The sequence below is a fragment of the Phyllopteryx taeniolatus genome, chromosome 4 (assembly GCF_024500385.1).
Source record: "Phyllopteryx taeniolatus isolate TA_2022b chromosome 4, UOR_Ptae_1.2, whole genome shotgun sequence".
In the NCBI taxonomy this organism is placed as follows: Eukaryota; Metazoa; Chordata; class Actinopteri; order Syngnathiformes; family Syngnathidae; genus Phyllopteryx; species Phyllopteryx taeniolatus.
The window spans coordinates 13,844,525-13,861,446 of record NC_084505.1 but is presented as its reverse complement, the minus strand read 5'-3'; the positions used below and the strand labels follow the sequence as shown (position 1 = coordinate 13,861,446).

General features: G+C 40.7%; 1 protein-coding gene across 3 annotated transcripts in view; it reads left to right on the top strand.

Annotated features, from left to right (window-relative positions):
- myh11a (myosin, heavy chain 11a, smooth muscle) overlaps positions 1-16,922 on the top strand; it is a 32,368-nt gene that overhangs the window by 8,092 nt on the left and 7,354 nt on the right. For 2 of the 3 annotated variants that reach the window (XM_061769739.1, XM_061769741.1), the window contains exons 4-32: positions 21-48; positions 3,512-3,611; positions 3,739-3,765; positions 6,274-6,366; positions 6,519-6,582; positions 6,792-6,890; positions 7,104-7,247; positions 7,814-7,909; positions 8,118-8,236; positions 8,369-8,521; positions 8,618-8,791; positions 8,883-9,056; positions 9,185-9,299; positions 9,954-10,141; positions 10,610-10,731; positions 10,831-10,900; positions 10,998-11,158; positions 13,473-13,581; positions 13,685-13,816; positions 14,007-14,213; positions 14,338-14,475; positions 14,558-14,681; positions 14,784-14,955; positions 15,274-15,486; positions 15,635-15,779; positions 15,877-16,083; positions 16,165-16,269; positions 16,350-16,502; positions 16,604-16,852. In XM_061769739.1, coding sequence (XP_061625723.1) covers positions 21-48; positions 3,512-3,611; positions 3,739-3,765; positions 6,274-6,366; positions 6,519-6,582; positions 6,792-6,890; positions 7,104-7,247; positions 7,814-7,909; positions 8,118-8,236; positions 8,369-8,521; positions 8,618-8,791; positions 8,883-9,056; positions 9,185-9,299; positions 9,954-10,141; positions 10,610-10,731; positions 10,831-10,900; positions 10,998-11,158; positions 13,473-13,581; positions 13,685-13,816; positions 14,007-14,213; positions 14,338-14,475; positions 14,558-14,681; positions 14,784-14,955; positions 15,274-15,486; positions 15,635-15,779; positions 15,877-16,083; positions 16,165-16,269; positions 16,350-16,502; positions 16,604-16,852 — 3,881 coding nt within the window. The remainder of the gene's footprint in view (positions 1-20; positions 49-3,511; positions 3,612-3,738; positions 3,766-6,273; positions 6,367-6,518; positions 6,583-6,791; positions 6,891-7,103; positions 7,248-7,813; positions 7,910-8,117; positions 8,237-8,368; positions 8,522-8,617; positions 8,792-8,882; positions 9,057-9,184; positions 9,300-9,953; positions 10,142-10,609; positions 10,732-10,830; positions 10,901-10,997; positions 11,159-13,472; positions 13,582-13,684; positions 13,817-14,006; positions 14,214-14,337; positions 14,476-14,557; positions 14,682-14,783; positions 14,956-15,273; positions 15,487-15,634; positions 15,780-15,876; positions 16,084-16,164; positions 16,270-16,349; positions 16,503-16,603; positions 16,853-16,922) is intronic. The other variant, XM_061769740.1, reaches the window with a different exon arrangement.

Genomic DNA, 16,922 nt, shown 5'->3' with positions numbered 1-16,922 from the left:
CAATTTCTTTGTGTCTGCAGATCGTGAGGACCAATCCATTCTATGCACGTAAGTGACAATCTACCACGTACTGTAATTTTTTTTCCCTGAACCTTTTTCCATGATGTCAAACAGATGATGTGTTTGTGTGTGTGTGTGTGTGTGTGTGTGTGTGAGTGCGTGTGTGCATGCGTGCGTGTTTTGCATTGCCTAAGGACTGTCACAAAATTCTTGTGTAGATTAAAATCCAAACACATACAGTAAGACTCCTCTATGCCCTCCTAGAGAGAAAGGGGAAAGAGGGTTCAAATATAACTATAATCTATTTGCTTGAAATATTCAAGAAGGGACACACATTGTTTGATTTGTCAACAAATACTGGGTTTTACTATGATATTTGTATCCAAAAAGTCCTTCTGGAAATGCTTTAAAGCGACTGCAGTGCTCTGGAAATGCTTTAAAGCGACTGCAGTGCTCCCCGATGACTGTGGCCTGGCTCGCCACTCAGACCCTTGGTCCGGATGTTTACTGATTGGAAAACCAGATAACCCTCCCTGAAGTTTGGCCCCCATGTTGTTGTTTATTTGTTTCAATCTATTTGTTGGCAGTTGAATTGGCCATCTAGAGACAAGCTGTCTAGCAATCTTTGGACTGAATGTGACACATTTCATTTATTTATTTATTTAAATACTTTACAATCTCAGTTGAACTTGAGCAAATCACTGTATCGTGTATAAATGCTGAACCTCTGTCCAAGATTTGGCTTATGTTTTACTATCTAACTTTTGCTTTTAAACAAGTATGATACATAGTTAGGTCCAGGGGTATGGATTGGACAATGGCAGCGTTTCTATGCTTTTGCGTTTAAATACAATAATAAAACGGTGGCAAACTGGGCTCTTTAAGCTTTAAGAGTAAGTTTCACAAAAATATGGCATTTGCCATTTAGGGATTACAGACATTTTATGCAGACCACCATTTTCAGGGGCTCAAATGTATTTGGACAAAATGACATAAATGTAAATATATCCATAATGTGTCAATACTTTTTGATAGCAAATCAATCTAATATTCCTCAATGGCTAAGTCAGGTGCCTGATATCAATCCAATACAGCATGCTTTTCACTTGCTAAAGACAAGGTACCACAAACAAGGAGAAAGTGAAGGCGGTTACAGTGAAGGCCTGGCAAAGCATCTCCATGGACTTAAGACTTTGTCTGCTATGTGCAAAATTATGGTTACATTTGCAATTGCGTTACTTTGTCTGAACACTTTACGGCCCCTGAAAAATTCACTCTGAAAAATAAGTCTTGGAATTCCAAAATGGTAAATGCCATATTTTAGTGAAACCTCTTAAGTCTAAGCTAAAAGGCTACACTTCAAACACTTTCTTGATTATTTTATATCAAATCAATTGTGATTGCATAAAATTGAAAAATCCCCCAAAAGTCAAGTAATTGTCCGAATACCTAACTGTACACAAGGAGCCAAAGTCAAAGCTTTTAATGCTCTCGTATCAGCATTCCAAAGACAATGGGAAGAGCTCTTCTCTCCATGCAGTGATGCCCTCTAGGCTCCCTCTGCTCCAAAATTACAGCACTGATGCCTGGATTCTGAATATATTTTGATGAAATCCGACCATTTCCTCATCTAGCACACCCATCCAATGGTTTGTTGGAAATGTTTAATTGTCTACATCTCACTCTGTGTTTGGAGCATGTTAGAAAACCAGCTTTTGCACTGAGGGGGGAATCAGTATGAACAGCTTGTCATACACAAGATTAAATGAATGTAAAAAAATACATGTGACGTGCGATTTGAAATATTTTAAACTGATAACGTGGAATGACACAAGAGAGCTGAACACTTGCCCTGTAATGTCCCAGCAGTCAAGATTACCATTTCAGTTAAAACTACAACTCCTTATATGGCAGAAATGTTTCTGGTGAAGTACATGGAATGTCATGTATGACGTGCGCAGTTGTGTGCGTGTGTGTGTAGGTGTGTGTGCGTGTGTGTGTCAGTGTTATTTTTACAGCAGCCATCACAGAAGGCTTCATATGGTGTGTTGTCACTTGGGAAACTGTGTGCATCCAATTCGGGATACTTCCCATTCAAACTTTGTGAACTGAACATTTTATGAATCCGACCAAACACAAGCAAGCAAACTTTTACAAATAACAGCGTCTGGGTCATTCTTGAAATTATGTAATTCCCTTAAGACAGATTTGACATGCTCCCTCATGTGGGGTTAAATTTAAAGCCTTTTAAAAAGACAAGAGTATAAAGTCACACATACATTGCAGAGTTTTGGCTGTGGACTAATTTTGTGATTTTAGGGATTTCAGCAGTGGTTCTATATTCAAATCCCCCCTAGTGTCCTCTGTAATTTAATTTTACTTTTTAGAAAAAGTGCCTTCTCAATTCATTTTCGAGATGGTGACATTTCATTCACAGTAGGGTCACCAGTTTCCTTTGTTTAATGTTCATGTGTGTGGGAATAAACCTGATTGATAGACTAAAGCTATTGCTTTTATAGTGGCAAGATTTTGTTGAAGTGTACATATTGAACCACTCGGGGCCCATGTGAGAAAACATACAGGGATGACATCATTTTGGGCTCATATAATTTGCAGGGGCATTCTTACAATGCACACCTTATTAGGAACGTGTAATATTTTTTCCAGATCTTAATCAAATATTTTGCATTAATAATTAATGCTCATTTTTATAGACGCTTACAATGATGTTTCCTTACAGTGAAGCCACAAATTATTGAAAGGTAGGTGTATTTATTTTCCTCAGGGATCAATAAAATATTCTCATTTTGCATATTGTGGTTTTAGTTAAGTGCTATAGAACTCTACCATCTTGAGGTGTTTGGCAGATTTTAAGTATCTTATTTATGTACTGTAAATGTAAAGAGAACAATAAAAAAGATTATCAATCAGACAGTTTCAGTCAAAATGGTTGCATCGTGGTCTTTATATGGCATTGTTTTGATACAGCTCTTCAATCAGATGATGCAGTTCTGGTGTAGCTACTGTTGTGACCAGCTTGGCTGTCTCCTGTTTTATGAAACTTGTTCTCATACTGAGCAGGACATGGTTTCAGTTTGATGGACTATATGGAGGTAAAAGTCCTATTAGTGCCAACAGTTGGAGTCTGGAAGTCGTGGGTCCATGCCAGATGAGAACAGGATCAAATAGATTGAATCCTCTTCCAGCTTCCAAACCCTAACACAGAGGCTCTCATGCCTTTTATGGAGCCAGGACTTGGTCTGGGTGCACGCTGATGGCTGGTGACTCTGGGATTGTTCAACTCGGTCTTTCTCTTCAGGATCCAAGATCACAGGCCACATTTTATGGAGGAAAAAGGGATGAGCTTGTGCTTCTGTTTAAAAGCATCGCAGTTATACAATACATTGTTTTAAAACTAAGCTTTTACTGCTTCTCTGAGCCAGGATGATACCATTTTTTATAGTCAGGTAGCTTTCTTTTTCATCCACTTGACATCTTTTTTCCTCCTCAGTGGGGAGTCTGGCGCTGGCAAGACAGAGAACACCAAGAAGGTCATCCAGTATTTGGCTGTAGTAGCCTCATCACACAAAGGCAAGAAGGACAGCAGTGCTGTAAGTATGCATGCAAAGTGATCATGCTGTCATGAAAAGTAAGGGTCTGTCAGCCAGTTCCCTCACTCTTAATATATTTAGGATGCTGCACAGTTTAATTCTGAATATCACCATTTCCTCCAAATAGCAACAATCAGGATCACAGTTTGCCTACGTGAGTAAAGGGGAATGCCTGAAGTGTGTTTTTCTGTGTGCTGTTTTGTTTCTTCCTGAGTTTTAAATATGCATGAAGATAGTGTCACTCAGTTACCAAAAAACCCTTTTTTTTACATGTACAGTATATTACAACACTAAGGTTCAAATCTTTACGGTAGAGCGTGTTTCCCCTAACATTAGTTTTTCCTGTGATACCCAGTGAAAGTGGATTTGCATGATCATAGTATACATCGTAGTCACATTTGAAACCTCCAGAATGCCCAATGAGAGCCAACTAGCGTTGCTGGTTTACTATGTTGAGTTTGGTGTCAAACATCTTTAGTGAACGCCCTTTTACTGCCGGTGGGGATGTGATTAACCCTCCCCAGCAGTGAAAGGGTCTTTCACCGATCAATGTGCACAGTGTGAGCATGCCCATCTACTCTTCTCGTGTCTCAAACACATCCTTTTCCTCGTCTCTTCCTCTTCATCTAACCTCCTGCCCTTTGGTTACCAGGACAGTTGGTTGTTCTGACCTAATATAGTTAGTTTAGTCCTGTAATTTGCAATTGTAACTCTCTGTCGCCCATCTTTTTAAAAATATAAATTTTAATAAAACTCTCTGAGCTGCCCTGCAATATTATATACACTCAGCGGTCACAACATTTGACGCATGATTTCATTGGTGCTCATACAATCTAATGAGAGAGCGTTAACAAGACCTGAGCATTTCACACTTGAAGAATAGTTGAAATGCATCGCTGTGATATCCTGTATCAGGTCCGGATAAGACTTTCATATTGTAGCTTCTGATTCACATACATATAAAAAAAATTATTACTATTTAAGCGTATTATGAAAGATACAGATTTGTATTTTTTTTTAAATCTTAAGCTTTTCTTCTGACATCACCAATAAAATACCTACCCATCATTTAAGAAATTTATTTGCATATACTCTAAAACTGGTCTAATGTTGTTACCGGTTAGTGTATTGGATCTGTGTGATTCATTTTGGTTTATTTGTGTTAACTGTGTGCTCCCATCAACCTCGCCTAAACAAAACTATTGTTTTGGCTCTCTTTTCTAATTTGACTTCTTAGATTTAGTATGCAGTAAACCTTGATACCAAAAAAATCCTTGTTGTGAGCGATCCCATTCTTTTTCTTGCTACTCTTCTGTGCTCTATTTCTCATTTTCTCTTCTCCAGTGTCCTATCCCAGGAGCTTAAATGAGCAAGAAAATCCTTTCTGCTTTGATAGCTCTGATCTTCAGTACATCAGCTGGTCTGTATCTTGTCAGTCTTTTCAGCTTTACAGGATCTACCACCATGTTGCACATATTCCATCCTTATCACTTCACTATTTTCAATCAGGCTACAGTCATTGCCACCCCTCTTGTTCTCTGACAGTTTTTAGCCTATATAGAGAATAGATATAAATATTAATTTGAAACAGGAGCGTCAATGGGGTAGAGGTTGACAGGGTCTGACCTTGCCTCAAAGCTGACAAAGACCCCTTTGAGCAGGTGGATTAGCTCAATGCACATTGAGGAGGTGTCCCCCAAATTTTCCAATCACCTGGTTCCACCCACCAGCCTACAGACCAGCGGCATCGTGAAGGGGAAAAGGGGTGATGACGATTCTAAGAGCCCAGGACTGACGGGGCAGTAGAAAATAGTATTTTCAAATTGTGGCATTTGCGTTCATTTTTTTTTTCACATGGCCCCAAATCCCTGATGGCACCTGTGCCACAGACAATGAGAGAGATGCAACACTGAGAGAAAACGGTAAACTTTCATTTTAGTGGATCACGATCACTGCAGTTTGCCAACACATACAACATCCATCCATCCATTCTTTACCGCTTATCCTCACTAGGGTCGCGGGCTGCTGGAGCCTATCCCAGCTAACTGCAGGCAGGGTGCGGGATACACCCTGAACCGGTCGGCAGCCATTTGCAGGGCGCTTATAAACAAACAACCATTCGCACTCACATTCACACCTAAGGGCAATTTAGAGTCCTCAATCAACTTACCACGCTTTTTTTTTTGGCGATGTGGGAGGAAACCGGAGTGCCCGGAGATAACCCACTAAGGCACAGGGAGAACATGCAAACTCCACACAGGCGGGGCCGGGATTTGAACCCCGATCCCCAGAACTGTGAGGCAGATGACACATGCAACATGCACATTCAAATGTATTCACTTGAAGGATGCCTCAGAAGCAATGTGCTGGTAATATTCTCAGCTGAACCAACATGACCTCCTTATCTGTTTATATATCAGCTTCCCCTCATTTGCCTCCCAACTTCAGGTCAGATGTTGGTTACATAATTTAATGGAATTCTGAGATGTTGACATCATGCAAGTAGTTGGAGATTCATTAGTAAGAATAGGTTTAACCATTTTTTTTCTAATACTTTCTGAGTCTTTTTAGCTTTTTAAATCGACACACATTATTTCAATTCAACACCCATCAACCCCATCTGTGGCCATTAATTGTGCAGTAAATGTGTTGTTGTTACCAGGGAGAGCTAGAGAAGCAGCTCCTACAGGCCAATCCCATTCTGGAGGCTTTCGGGAATGCCAAGACCATCAAAAATGACAACTCCTCCAGATTTGTGAGTTTTCCTTTTGTCAAAGGGAATTATTTGAGATAAGGTGTCATAATTAAAATAGCTCTTAAAAATGGTATCAATCTACTGTTGCATGACATTTTTGTCCTTGTCTATTCTGGAAGAACCATTAATTTCTTTTGTTGTGTTTCACATAGGGTAAATTCATTCGAATCAACTTTGATGTGACAGGCTACATCGTTGGGGCTAATATTGAGACCTGTATCCTCAATTGTTTTAGATCTACAGAGCATAAATGAAGTTGTATTTAGTTTAGGACTTGGTAATATGATCATAGAAGTGCTCAGTCCAGCTAATTAGCACAGGAGGGTTCACATGGTGGGTGACACACAAACACTAATGAATCCATCTTCAGAGTTGGATGATGAAATTGAGAATTTGTTTGTGTTCTTTAATCAATGAGTTCTCAGACCTTCTGGAGAAGTCTCGTTGTATCAGACAGGCAAAGATAGAAAGAGCCTTCCATATCTTCTACTATATGATTGCCGGTGCCAAGGATAAGGTTCGAGGTAACATGTTTTTAAAGTCTGTCATTTGTCGAAGATATTTTTGAAAGGGACATTTCCAACTCAAAAACTTGACTTTATATGGCATATCATTGCTTCGCTATAATTCAGTTCATCAATTTAATCCTGTACATTTGTAGGGTGCTAACATTAAGATCTAATGATAAAACCTGAAAAAAGATCAATGCAATTTATTGTTTATTATTATCTTTCCAGAGGAGCTTCTTCTGGAGCCCTTCAGTAACTACCGCTTCCTAGTTGCGGGCCATGTCCAGATCCCAGCCCAGCAGGATGATGAGATGTACGAGGAGACACTGGAGGCCATGACCATCATGGGCTTTACGGACGAGGAGCGAATTGGTATCACAAGTCTGATCTAACCTTAGTTTCCTTTAAATGGGATGTTGAAGGATAATGCCCAATCATTCGAATAGGTATAGTGCACTCTAATTGGGTGTCATCTGCTACAACTCCTTTAGTCTGTTAATCTGATAAAGCAGTTTGAAAGTGATTAAAGCCTAAACCAAGTACAGACTGACTGGCAGAGAGCATGTACTGTAAACCTGCTAATAGGCGACTACTTCTTCAGATCCTTGAAACATGACTGAATTTATGCTTGCTCACTAATTGAACCACAGATTGCTGAATTATTTGTAACACTTCTCTTCCTTTTTACTGCAAGGCAGCTTTCTGAATTCAACTTCTAGCTCAGGCCTTCCCTGTATGGAGTTAGCATGTTCTCCCCTTGTGTAGGTTTTCTGCAGGTATTCAGGCTTCCTCCCACATTTCAAAAACGCGCTTCTTAGGTGTGAATTGTTGTTTGTATATCAGCTGGGATATGCTTCAGCTCACCGGCAACCCTAATGAGGACAAGTGCTGTAGAAAATGGATGAAAATGAATCTTACCACTAGTGTTACTGTTTTAGATATCATGAAGGTGTGTTCAACGGTCATGCAGCTGGGAAACATTGAGTTTAAAAAAGAAAGAAACCAGGAGCAGGCCACCATGCCTGACAACACAGGTTAGATATTTTGTCTTTTGTACCTTTTTTGTAATATTGATATGAGATATGCAGGTGTGGGTTTTGCATTACAGGCCACTTAAGAAATTAATTATTGGCATACAGTACGAACATGAAATAAAAATGCTGGTGAGAATATAACACAAGAAAAGTGGAAATAGCATGACACTATGGTGTGATTTAATACAAACATTTCTCCTCTCTGTAGCGGCTCAGAAGGTGTGTCACCTGCAGGGCATCAACGTGACAGACTTCACTCGTGCCATTCTCACACCTCGTATCAAAGTTGGCAGAGAGGTGGTGCAAAAAGCCCAGACCAAAGAGCAGGTACTGCACAAATTACACTGCAATGAAGGAAGGAATCCAAGAAATGACATTTTATAAGTTTGTGTGTGTGTGTGTGTGTGTGTGTGTGTGTCTGTGTGTGTGTGTCTGTGCATGTGCGTGTGCACTTCATAGGCTGACTTTGCCATTGAAGCCCTGGCAAAGGCTGTGTTTGAGCGCCTGTTCCGCTGGATCCTAAGCCGAGTCAACAAAGCCCTGGACAAGACCAAACGCCAAGGGGCCTCCTTCCTGGGTATCCTTGACATCGCTGGCTTTGAGATATTTGAGGTATGAACATATGAACCTCTATTGTGCAACAATGTCACAAGGTAAACCCTTTTATGAACGATGTGTATCCTCTGCTCTATTTCTTGGCTGTTGCAGGACAACTCCTTTGAGCAGCTGTGCATCAATTACACCAATGAGAAGCTCCAGCAGCTATTTAACCACACCATGTTCATCCTGGAGCAGGAGGAATATCAGAGAGAAGGCATCGAGTGGAACTTTATTGATTTTGGTTTGGACCTGCAGCCCTGCATTGAGCTCATTGAGAGACCGGTGAGTGGCCTCGAAAAAGTAACAACTAGCTTTTCTTCCTCATAATGTGGTGAGTGTGTCATATAAATCTCTACATACATATTGGTTGCAGAACAACCCTCCAGGCATTCTGGCCTTGCTGGATGAAGAGTGCTGGTTCCCTAAAGCCACAGACGTCTCCTTTGTAGAAAAACTCATGAACACCCAAGGAAACCATGTTAAATTTGCGAAACCAAAACAACTGAAAGACAAGACAGAGTTTTCTATTCTTCACTATGCTGGAAAGGTGAGGATAGGAGGAACCTTAAATATTCAGGTTGAGATATGATTTAGGTTTTTGCTTTTTTTTGGGGTGGCTGAAATAGCTGTTCCAAGACTGCTGAATAAAATTAAATCAATATTTTTTGCTTGTAGGTGGACTACAATGCCACAGCCTGGCTGACAAAGAACATGGACCCTCTGAATGACAATGTTACAGCGCTGCTTAATAACTCCTCCAGCTCATTTGTGCAAGACCTCTGGAAAGATTGTGAGATTACTGACATACATTCAACATTATACATTACATTACATGATACATTAGCCAAATTTATATCTCAGCAAGTCTCTATTAATTGTCATTATAGTGATGTTTAGTTTTGATTTGTTTACAAATCATTTCATCAATAATTTAATTATTTGTATTCATTTAGGCGGCACGGTGGCCGACTGGTTAGAGCGTCTGCCTCACAGTTCTGAGGACCGGGGTTCAATCCCCGGCTCCACCTGTGTGGAGTTTGCATGTTCTCCCCGTGCCTGCGTGGGTTTTCTCCGGGCACTCCGGTTTCCTCCCACATCCCAAAACCATGCATGGTAGGTTAATTGACAACTCTAAATTGCCCGTAGGTGTGAATGTGAGTGCGAATGGTTATTTGTTTGTATGTGCCCTGCGATTGGCTGGCAACCAGTTCAGGGTGTACCCCGCCTCCTGCCCGATGATAGCTGGGATAGGCTCCAGCACGCCCGCGACCATACTGAGGATAAGCGGCTCAGAAAATGGTTGGATGTATGGATGTATTCATTTAACCTTTATTAGTCCAGGTAAGGCAATTAAGAACAGATTCTCATTTGCAATTCCGACCTTAATAGTGACCAAATGCAGTGTTGTCTGTTGTGTATGATTCAGTGTTTTTGTATGCTTCAGCTGACAGAGTGGTGGGTCTTGACACCATTGTCAAGATGTCAGACAGCTCGAGTGGATCAAAGACCAAGAAGGGAATGTTCCGCACAGTGGGACAGCTCTACAAGGAGTCTCTCGCAAAACTCATGACCACACTGCACAACACTCAGCCCAACTTTGTCAGATGCATCATTCCAAACCATGAGAAGAGGGTAAAGAAAACTATTTGCATCAAGTGTTATTTATGAATTCATTCTTTAGTCCAGATCCCTTTACCATGAATAGGACAATGTGTCATTTATTAAGAACTTGTTTTATCAACTGGTCATAGTAGACAAAAGCCATGGGACACACCACTAATTACTACAAAGACATTACTAAACTAGGGGTTGGGATAGACTATTGGGGGCCCCAATCTTAATACTTTTTCTGGACAATTATGGGTCCAACTTTGTGGGAAGAGTTTCAGTGACCTCTCTAACATCTGATCTCACAACCGTCTGAATGAATATAAATAAATAACCAAGTCTTGCAGATCGTCTCCCCAGAAGAGTAGCAGATGTTACAAGTCTGCCAATACAGTACCTTTGTCAATATGGTGCTTTTGTTTGTATCTCCAATGTGTACTTGGCCCTCTATGTCAACTCTTTCAGTCCCATTAAAAGTAATGCTCTTCTCAGGCAGGAAAGCTGGATGCCAACCTGGTTCTGGAGCAGCTCAGGTGTAATGGCGTGTTGGAGGGCATTCGAATCTGCCGACAAGGATTCCCTAATCGAATTGTCTTCCAGGAGTTTCGCCAGCGGTGAGTTACATCAAACTGGACTATTGCTAACCCCTACTGTGCTACTACATGCATTATGTATTCATATGTATTCTGTTTCTATAAACCTTTCTGTCATAGCTATGAGATTTTGGCAGCAAGTGCTATTCCCAAAGGTTTTATGGATGGAAAACAAGCTTGCTGTCTCATGGTAAACTGATGTTTTTCAGTCAGAAAAATTCTGCTTTGAATTTACAAGCTTTTCTGCCCAAGGTCAGAGTGAGAGTTATCAATATTTTTCGGTTTAGATCAAACATCTGGACTTGGATCCAAATCTGTACAGAATTGGGCAGAGCAAGATATTTTTCCGCACAGGAGTTTTGGCACAGCTGGAGGAGGAGAGAGACCTGAAGATAACTGTGATTATCATTGCCTTCCAGTCCCAGGCTAGAGGCTTCCTGGCCAGAAAGTACGTACATGCCACCCCTTGCATATGAATAACCCCCCCCCCCCCCCCCCCCCCCATGACTTGTTGCATGACTCTAATGTGTAGGAAAGACTGCATACAGTTATAATAAATTGTAAACACATTTTACATGTTTACCTCCACTGATGGCAGACGTGTTTGCATCAGTATTTGTTCATTGTTTGACTATTTCCCCATAAAATATGTCAAAATGTCATTATAGTCAATATTCATCAGAGCTTATTTGATTTGAACAAAATTAGCTACAGTGCCGTGAAAAAGTATTGACCCCCTTCTCAAATTCTTATATTTTTGCTTAGTTTCCCCACTTTAATGTGTAAGATCATCAAAAACAAATAACCCAAGTGAACTTAAAATGCTGTTTTTAAATGGTGATTTCATTTATTAAGGAAAATAAGTATTCAAACTTACCTGGCCCTGTGTGAAAAAGTAATGGCTCCCTAAACCTAATAACTGGTTAAGCCATCCTGAGCAGCAGCAACTGAAATCAAGTGTTTTCTATAACTGGCAAAGAGTCTTTCACATCTCTGTGGCGACATTTTGGCCACTCTTCGTTGCAGAACTGTTTGAATTCAGCAAAAATGGATGGTTTTCGAGCATGAACAGCCTTTTTAAGGTAATGCCACTGCATTTCACGTCTGGACGATGTCTCGGCCACTCCAAAACCTCATTTTGCTTTTTAAGCCATTCAGAAGTTGACTTGCTGGTGTGTTTTGGATCGTTATCCTGCTCCAGAACCCAAGTGCGCTTCAGCTTGAGGTCACAAACTGTTGGCTGAATATTCTCCTTCAGGATTTTCTGTTAGAGAGCAGAATTCATGGTTCCATCAATTACGGCAAGTTGTCGAGGTCCTGAAGGAACAAAGCAGCCCAAGATCATCACACTACCACCACCATGTTTGACTGTTGGTATGATGTCCTTTTTCTGAAATGCTGTGCTGCATTTATGCCATTTAGCTGTTTGTTTTTGTTGTTGTTGTTTTTTTTGTTTGTTTTTGCAAAATTAAGACGAACCTTTGTTATTTTTGGTCAGCAGTGGTTTTGGCCTTGGAACTCTGCCATGGGTGCTATTTTTGCCCGGTCTCTTCCTTATTGGTGTGTCATGAACAGTGACCTTAACTGAGGCAAGAGAGGCCATCTGTTCTCTTGGGGTAATCTTTGTAGGCCAGCCACTCCTGCGAAAGTTCACCACTGTTCTGACATTGGTTTTCTGAAGTGTTCCTGAGCCCATGTGGTGATGTCCTTTACACATTGATGTCGGGGTTTGATGCAGTGCTGCCTGAGTGATCAAAGGTCACGGGCATTCAATGTTGGTTTTCGGCCTTGCCGCTTAGATGCAGTGATTTCTCTGAACCTTTTGATGATATTATGGACCGTAGATTATGAAATCCCTAAATTCCTTGCAATTGTACGTTGAGGAACATTGTCCTTAAACTGTTAGACTATTTTTTCACACACTTGTTCACAAAAAGGTGAACCTCGCCCCATCTTTGCTTGTGAATAACTGAGCAATTCAGGGAAGCTCCTTTTATACCCAATCATGGCACCCACCTGTTCCCAATTAGCCTGTTCACCTGTCGGATGTTCCAAACAACTGTTTGATGAGCATTCCTCAACTTTCTCAGTCTTTTTTGCCACCTGTCCCAGCTTTTTTGGAATGTGTTGCAGCCATAAAATTCTAAGTTAATAATTATTTGCTAAAAACAATAAAGTTTATCAGTTTGAACATTAAATATCTTGTCTTTGTAGTGTATTCAATTAAATGTAGGTTGAACATGATTTGCAAATCATTGTATTCTGTTTTTTATTTATGTTTAACACAACATCCCAACTTCATTGGAATTGGGGTTGTAAATGACATCGCCATTTAAAAACAGCATTTTAAGTTGACTTGGGTTATATTTGTGTGATATTTACAGTTAATTGATGATCTTAAACATTAAAGTGGGGAAATTTAGCAAAAATATAAGAATCTGAGAAGGGGCCAATGCTTTTTAATGGCACTGCTATTTGTATGCAGGGTCAGATCTAATCCAGCCGGTACATTTGGCACCAATTTAAAGTTAATATTGAAAATCCCATTCAACATTTTCAGATGCTTTTCTCTCTGATATCTCATTGGATTTGTTATATTGGATTAATTAAAAAATGCATCCTTTCAATTATTGCCTTTGCACAGATGTGACATTTTTAAGTGTTGGTCTAGGCTTATGTATAAGTGTTGGTATAGGTGTATACTCTTCATATTGCATGTCTTATATCATACATTATATATTTGTTTTGTTCATCATTTAAAGGGCATTTGCCAAGAGGCAGCAACAACTCACAGCCATGAAAGTTATTCAAAGGAATTGTGCCGCCTACCTCAAACTTAGAAACTGGCAGTGGTGGAGACTCTTCACAAAGGTCGGCATGTCCATAGGTCCTCATAGCTTAGGTTCTTCTCCTCCTTAATAGATAGACAATTTACTATTTTATATTGACATCACTTTTCTCCACTCCCGAAAAGGTTAAGCCTCTTCTGCAAGTGACGCGGCAGGAGGAGGAGATGAGCCTAAAGGAGGATGAGCTGCAGAAATACAAAGAAAATGCTGCAAAGTGTGAATCAGAATTAAACGAGATCACCTTCAAGCATACAGCGGTAAAGGATGAATAATACGAACAAACTTACTTTGGGCAACTACTAGATTTGACATCCCATTCTCCATTTACTAACCATCCATTTTTTTTATTTTGCCTATCCAGCCCAAGACAGATTGCCAGTAAATCACAGGGTTACTCCATTTCATACTGTGTGATTAACTCCAGTCTTTATTGTCAATTTGCTTCAGATTTTGGAAGAGAGAAATGCACTGCAGGAGCAGCTTCAGGCTGAGACAGAGTTGTATGCGGAAGCTGAGGAGATGAGGGTGCGTTTGGCAGCTAAGAAGCAGGAATTGGAGGAAATCCTTCATGAGATGGAGGCAAGACTCGATGAAGAGGAAGAACGTTCTCAGTCGCTGCTGGTGGAAAAGAAGAAGATGCAACAGCAGATGCAGGTAGTGAATTTGGTTCTTCCTTAATTTTGTATTCATTGTTGCTGTCATTTATCTCCCGTCACGCTTTCTGAAAGTAGAGAAAAGCAAGCGTGCACAGTATCTTGTTATCACCTCATTGTTGTAGGAATTGGAAGAGCATTTAGAGGAGGAGGAGGATGCACGCCAAAAGATGCAGCTGGAGAAGGTCACTTGTGAAGGAAAGATCAAAAAGCTTGAAGATGACATCCTGGTGATGGAAGATCATAACAACAAGCTGCTGAAGGTAAATGAAGGGAAAATAGAATGAAGTTAATGTGGCATTATTGGCTCAGCAATTAAGACATCATTACATCTTGATTTTGAAGGAGAGGAAGCTGATGGAGGAGAGGGTTGCGGATTACAGTACTAATCTGGCTGAAGAAGAAGAGAAGTCGAAGAACCTCACCAAACTGAAAAATAAACATGAGTCCATGATCTCAGAACTGGAGGGTAATCACTTTTTAGGAACTTTCATATATGTTGAAATCACAATTTACAGACAAACTGTATCTTATAGTTTGTTGAGTTGTTTACCTTCTGCTCTACTTCCAGTCCGTCTGAAGAAGGAGGAAAAGACTCGGCAAGAGCTGGATAAGGTTAAGCGCAAGTTAGAGGCTGAGTCAAATGATCTCCAGGAGCAACTAGCGGACCTGCAGGCCCAGATCGCTGACCTCAAAGCCCAGCTGGCAAAGAAAGAGGAGGAACTACAGAATGCCTTGGCCAGGTAAAGTCTCATGATGAGTTCTTAATCAGTCCTGTATTTCAACCTGGGGTTTCATCTATATGTTGTTTAGCTCTACTCAGGAATCCAACAGTCCACTGAAATTATCTGGGACAGCTAACAATTTACAGGACAAAGAATATGTGAATGATGCAAGATTTTCATTCACAAGGCCAATTAGCATACCTTTTATGTATCATAATATTGTTGAAGATGTTATTTTATGGTAAATACAATTGAATATTGTTGCTTAACATTATCTCAGCATGAGCATCATACTACAGTTGCCAGTGTATTAAACACAGGTCCTCCTTTATATAGATTAGAAGATGAGACGGCTCAAAAAAGCAATGCTCTGAAGAAAATCCGAGAGCTGGAGGGCCACATCTCTGACCTGCAGGAAGACCTCGACTCAGAGAGAGCAGCTAGGAACAAGGTAGAGAAGATCAAACGTGACCTGGGAGAAGAGCTGGAGGCTCTTAAGTCGGAGCTAGAGGATACCCTGGACAGCACCGCCACCCAGCAGGAACTCAGGTCACACACATTTTTTTCAGAAATATATACTGTACACAATGAAAACAAATAATTTGAAAGCAAAAAGAAAAAAAACTCTAAATGCTAACAAGCAGAAGTGTCACTTTTTTCTAGTAGATTTAATGTAAACTATTCATCTGTTCTGCAGAGCCAAACGTGAGCAGGAGGTGACCATACTAAAGAGAGCAATAGAGGAGGAGAACCGGACCCATGAAGCCCAGATACATGAAATGAGACAGAAACACACGCAGGCTGTGGAAGAGCTAACAGAGCAACTGGAACAGTCTAAACGAGTAATGACGCCATTATTTCACACACTAGTACTTATTTGATTTTCTTTAGTTGTATAATTTATGACTTGTTTACAATAAAGCTTCTCTCCACTTCCAGGTAAAGGCAAACTTGGAGAAGGCCAAGCAAGCTTTGGATAAGGATACATCTGAATTAACCATGGAGGTGCGCTCTCTCACTCAAGCAAAGCAAGACGGGGAGCACAAGAGAAAGAAGTTGGAGGGTCAAGTGACAGATTTACAATCCCGCTTAAATGACAGTGAGAAGCAGAAGGCTGAAATGGGAGAACGCTGCTCTAAGATCACTGTAATTGGCTTTCTAAAGTATACTCCACTCAGCAAGGAGGACACGCAAAATCCATAAAAATACATGTTCATCCTCCCACAGGTTGAACTGGAGAGTGTGACAAACCTACTGAATGAAGCTGAGGGCAAGAACATTAAACTGAACAAAGATGTTGCCAGCTTTAGCGTCCAACTCCAGGATACACAGGTTACTGCAGTAGAAAAGCAATATTCTGATTGAAAGCAGCAGGGTTTTGATCTGACCTTTGACCTGCTCGGCACTTACAGGAGTTGCTGGCTGAGGAGACACGTCAGAAGTTGCAGTTCTCTACAAAGCTTCGACAGGCAGAGGATGACAAGAACAACTTACAGGAGCAGCTCGAGGAGGAGATGGAGTCTAAGAGAAACATTGAGAGACATGTGTCCACCCTCAACATCCAGGTCAAGGATGGGTTTATATCTAGCCTGATGTTTGATCGGGAAAAAAAATAAACAAACAACATTTTAAGGTCAGTTTCCTAATTTCCTTGGACCTTCTACAGCTGTCAGATACAAAGAAAAAGCTGGAGGAAATGTGCGGGAACACTGAGCTGCTGGAAGAAGGCAAGAAACGTCTCCAAAGAGATTTGGAGGCAGCCAACACCCAGTTTGAGGAGAAGGCCTCTGCCCACGACAAATTGGAGAAGACTAAAAATCGTCTGCAACAGGAGCTGGAGGACACACTAATGGATCTTGACAACCAGAGGCAGAATGTTTCGAACCTTGAGAAGAAACAAAAGAAGTTTGACCAGGTTTTGCCAAGTTTTATTGTTGCCATTATACTGCTTAAATGACAAGATTTTGAAGCTTTGACAACATGCG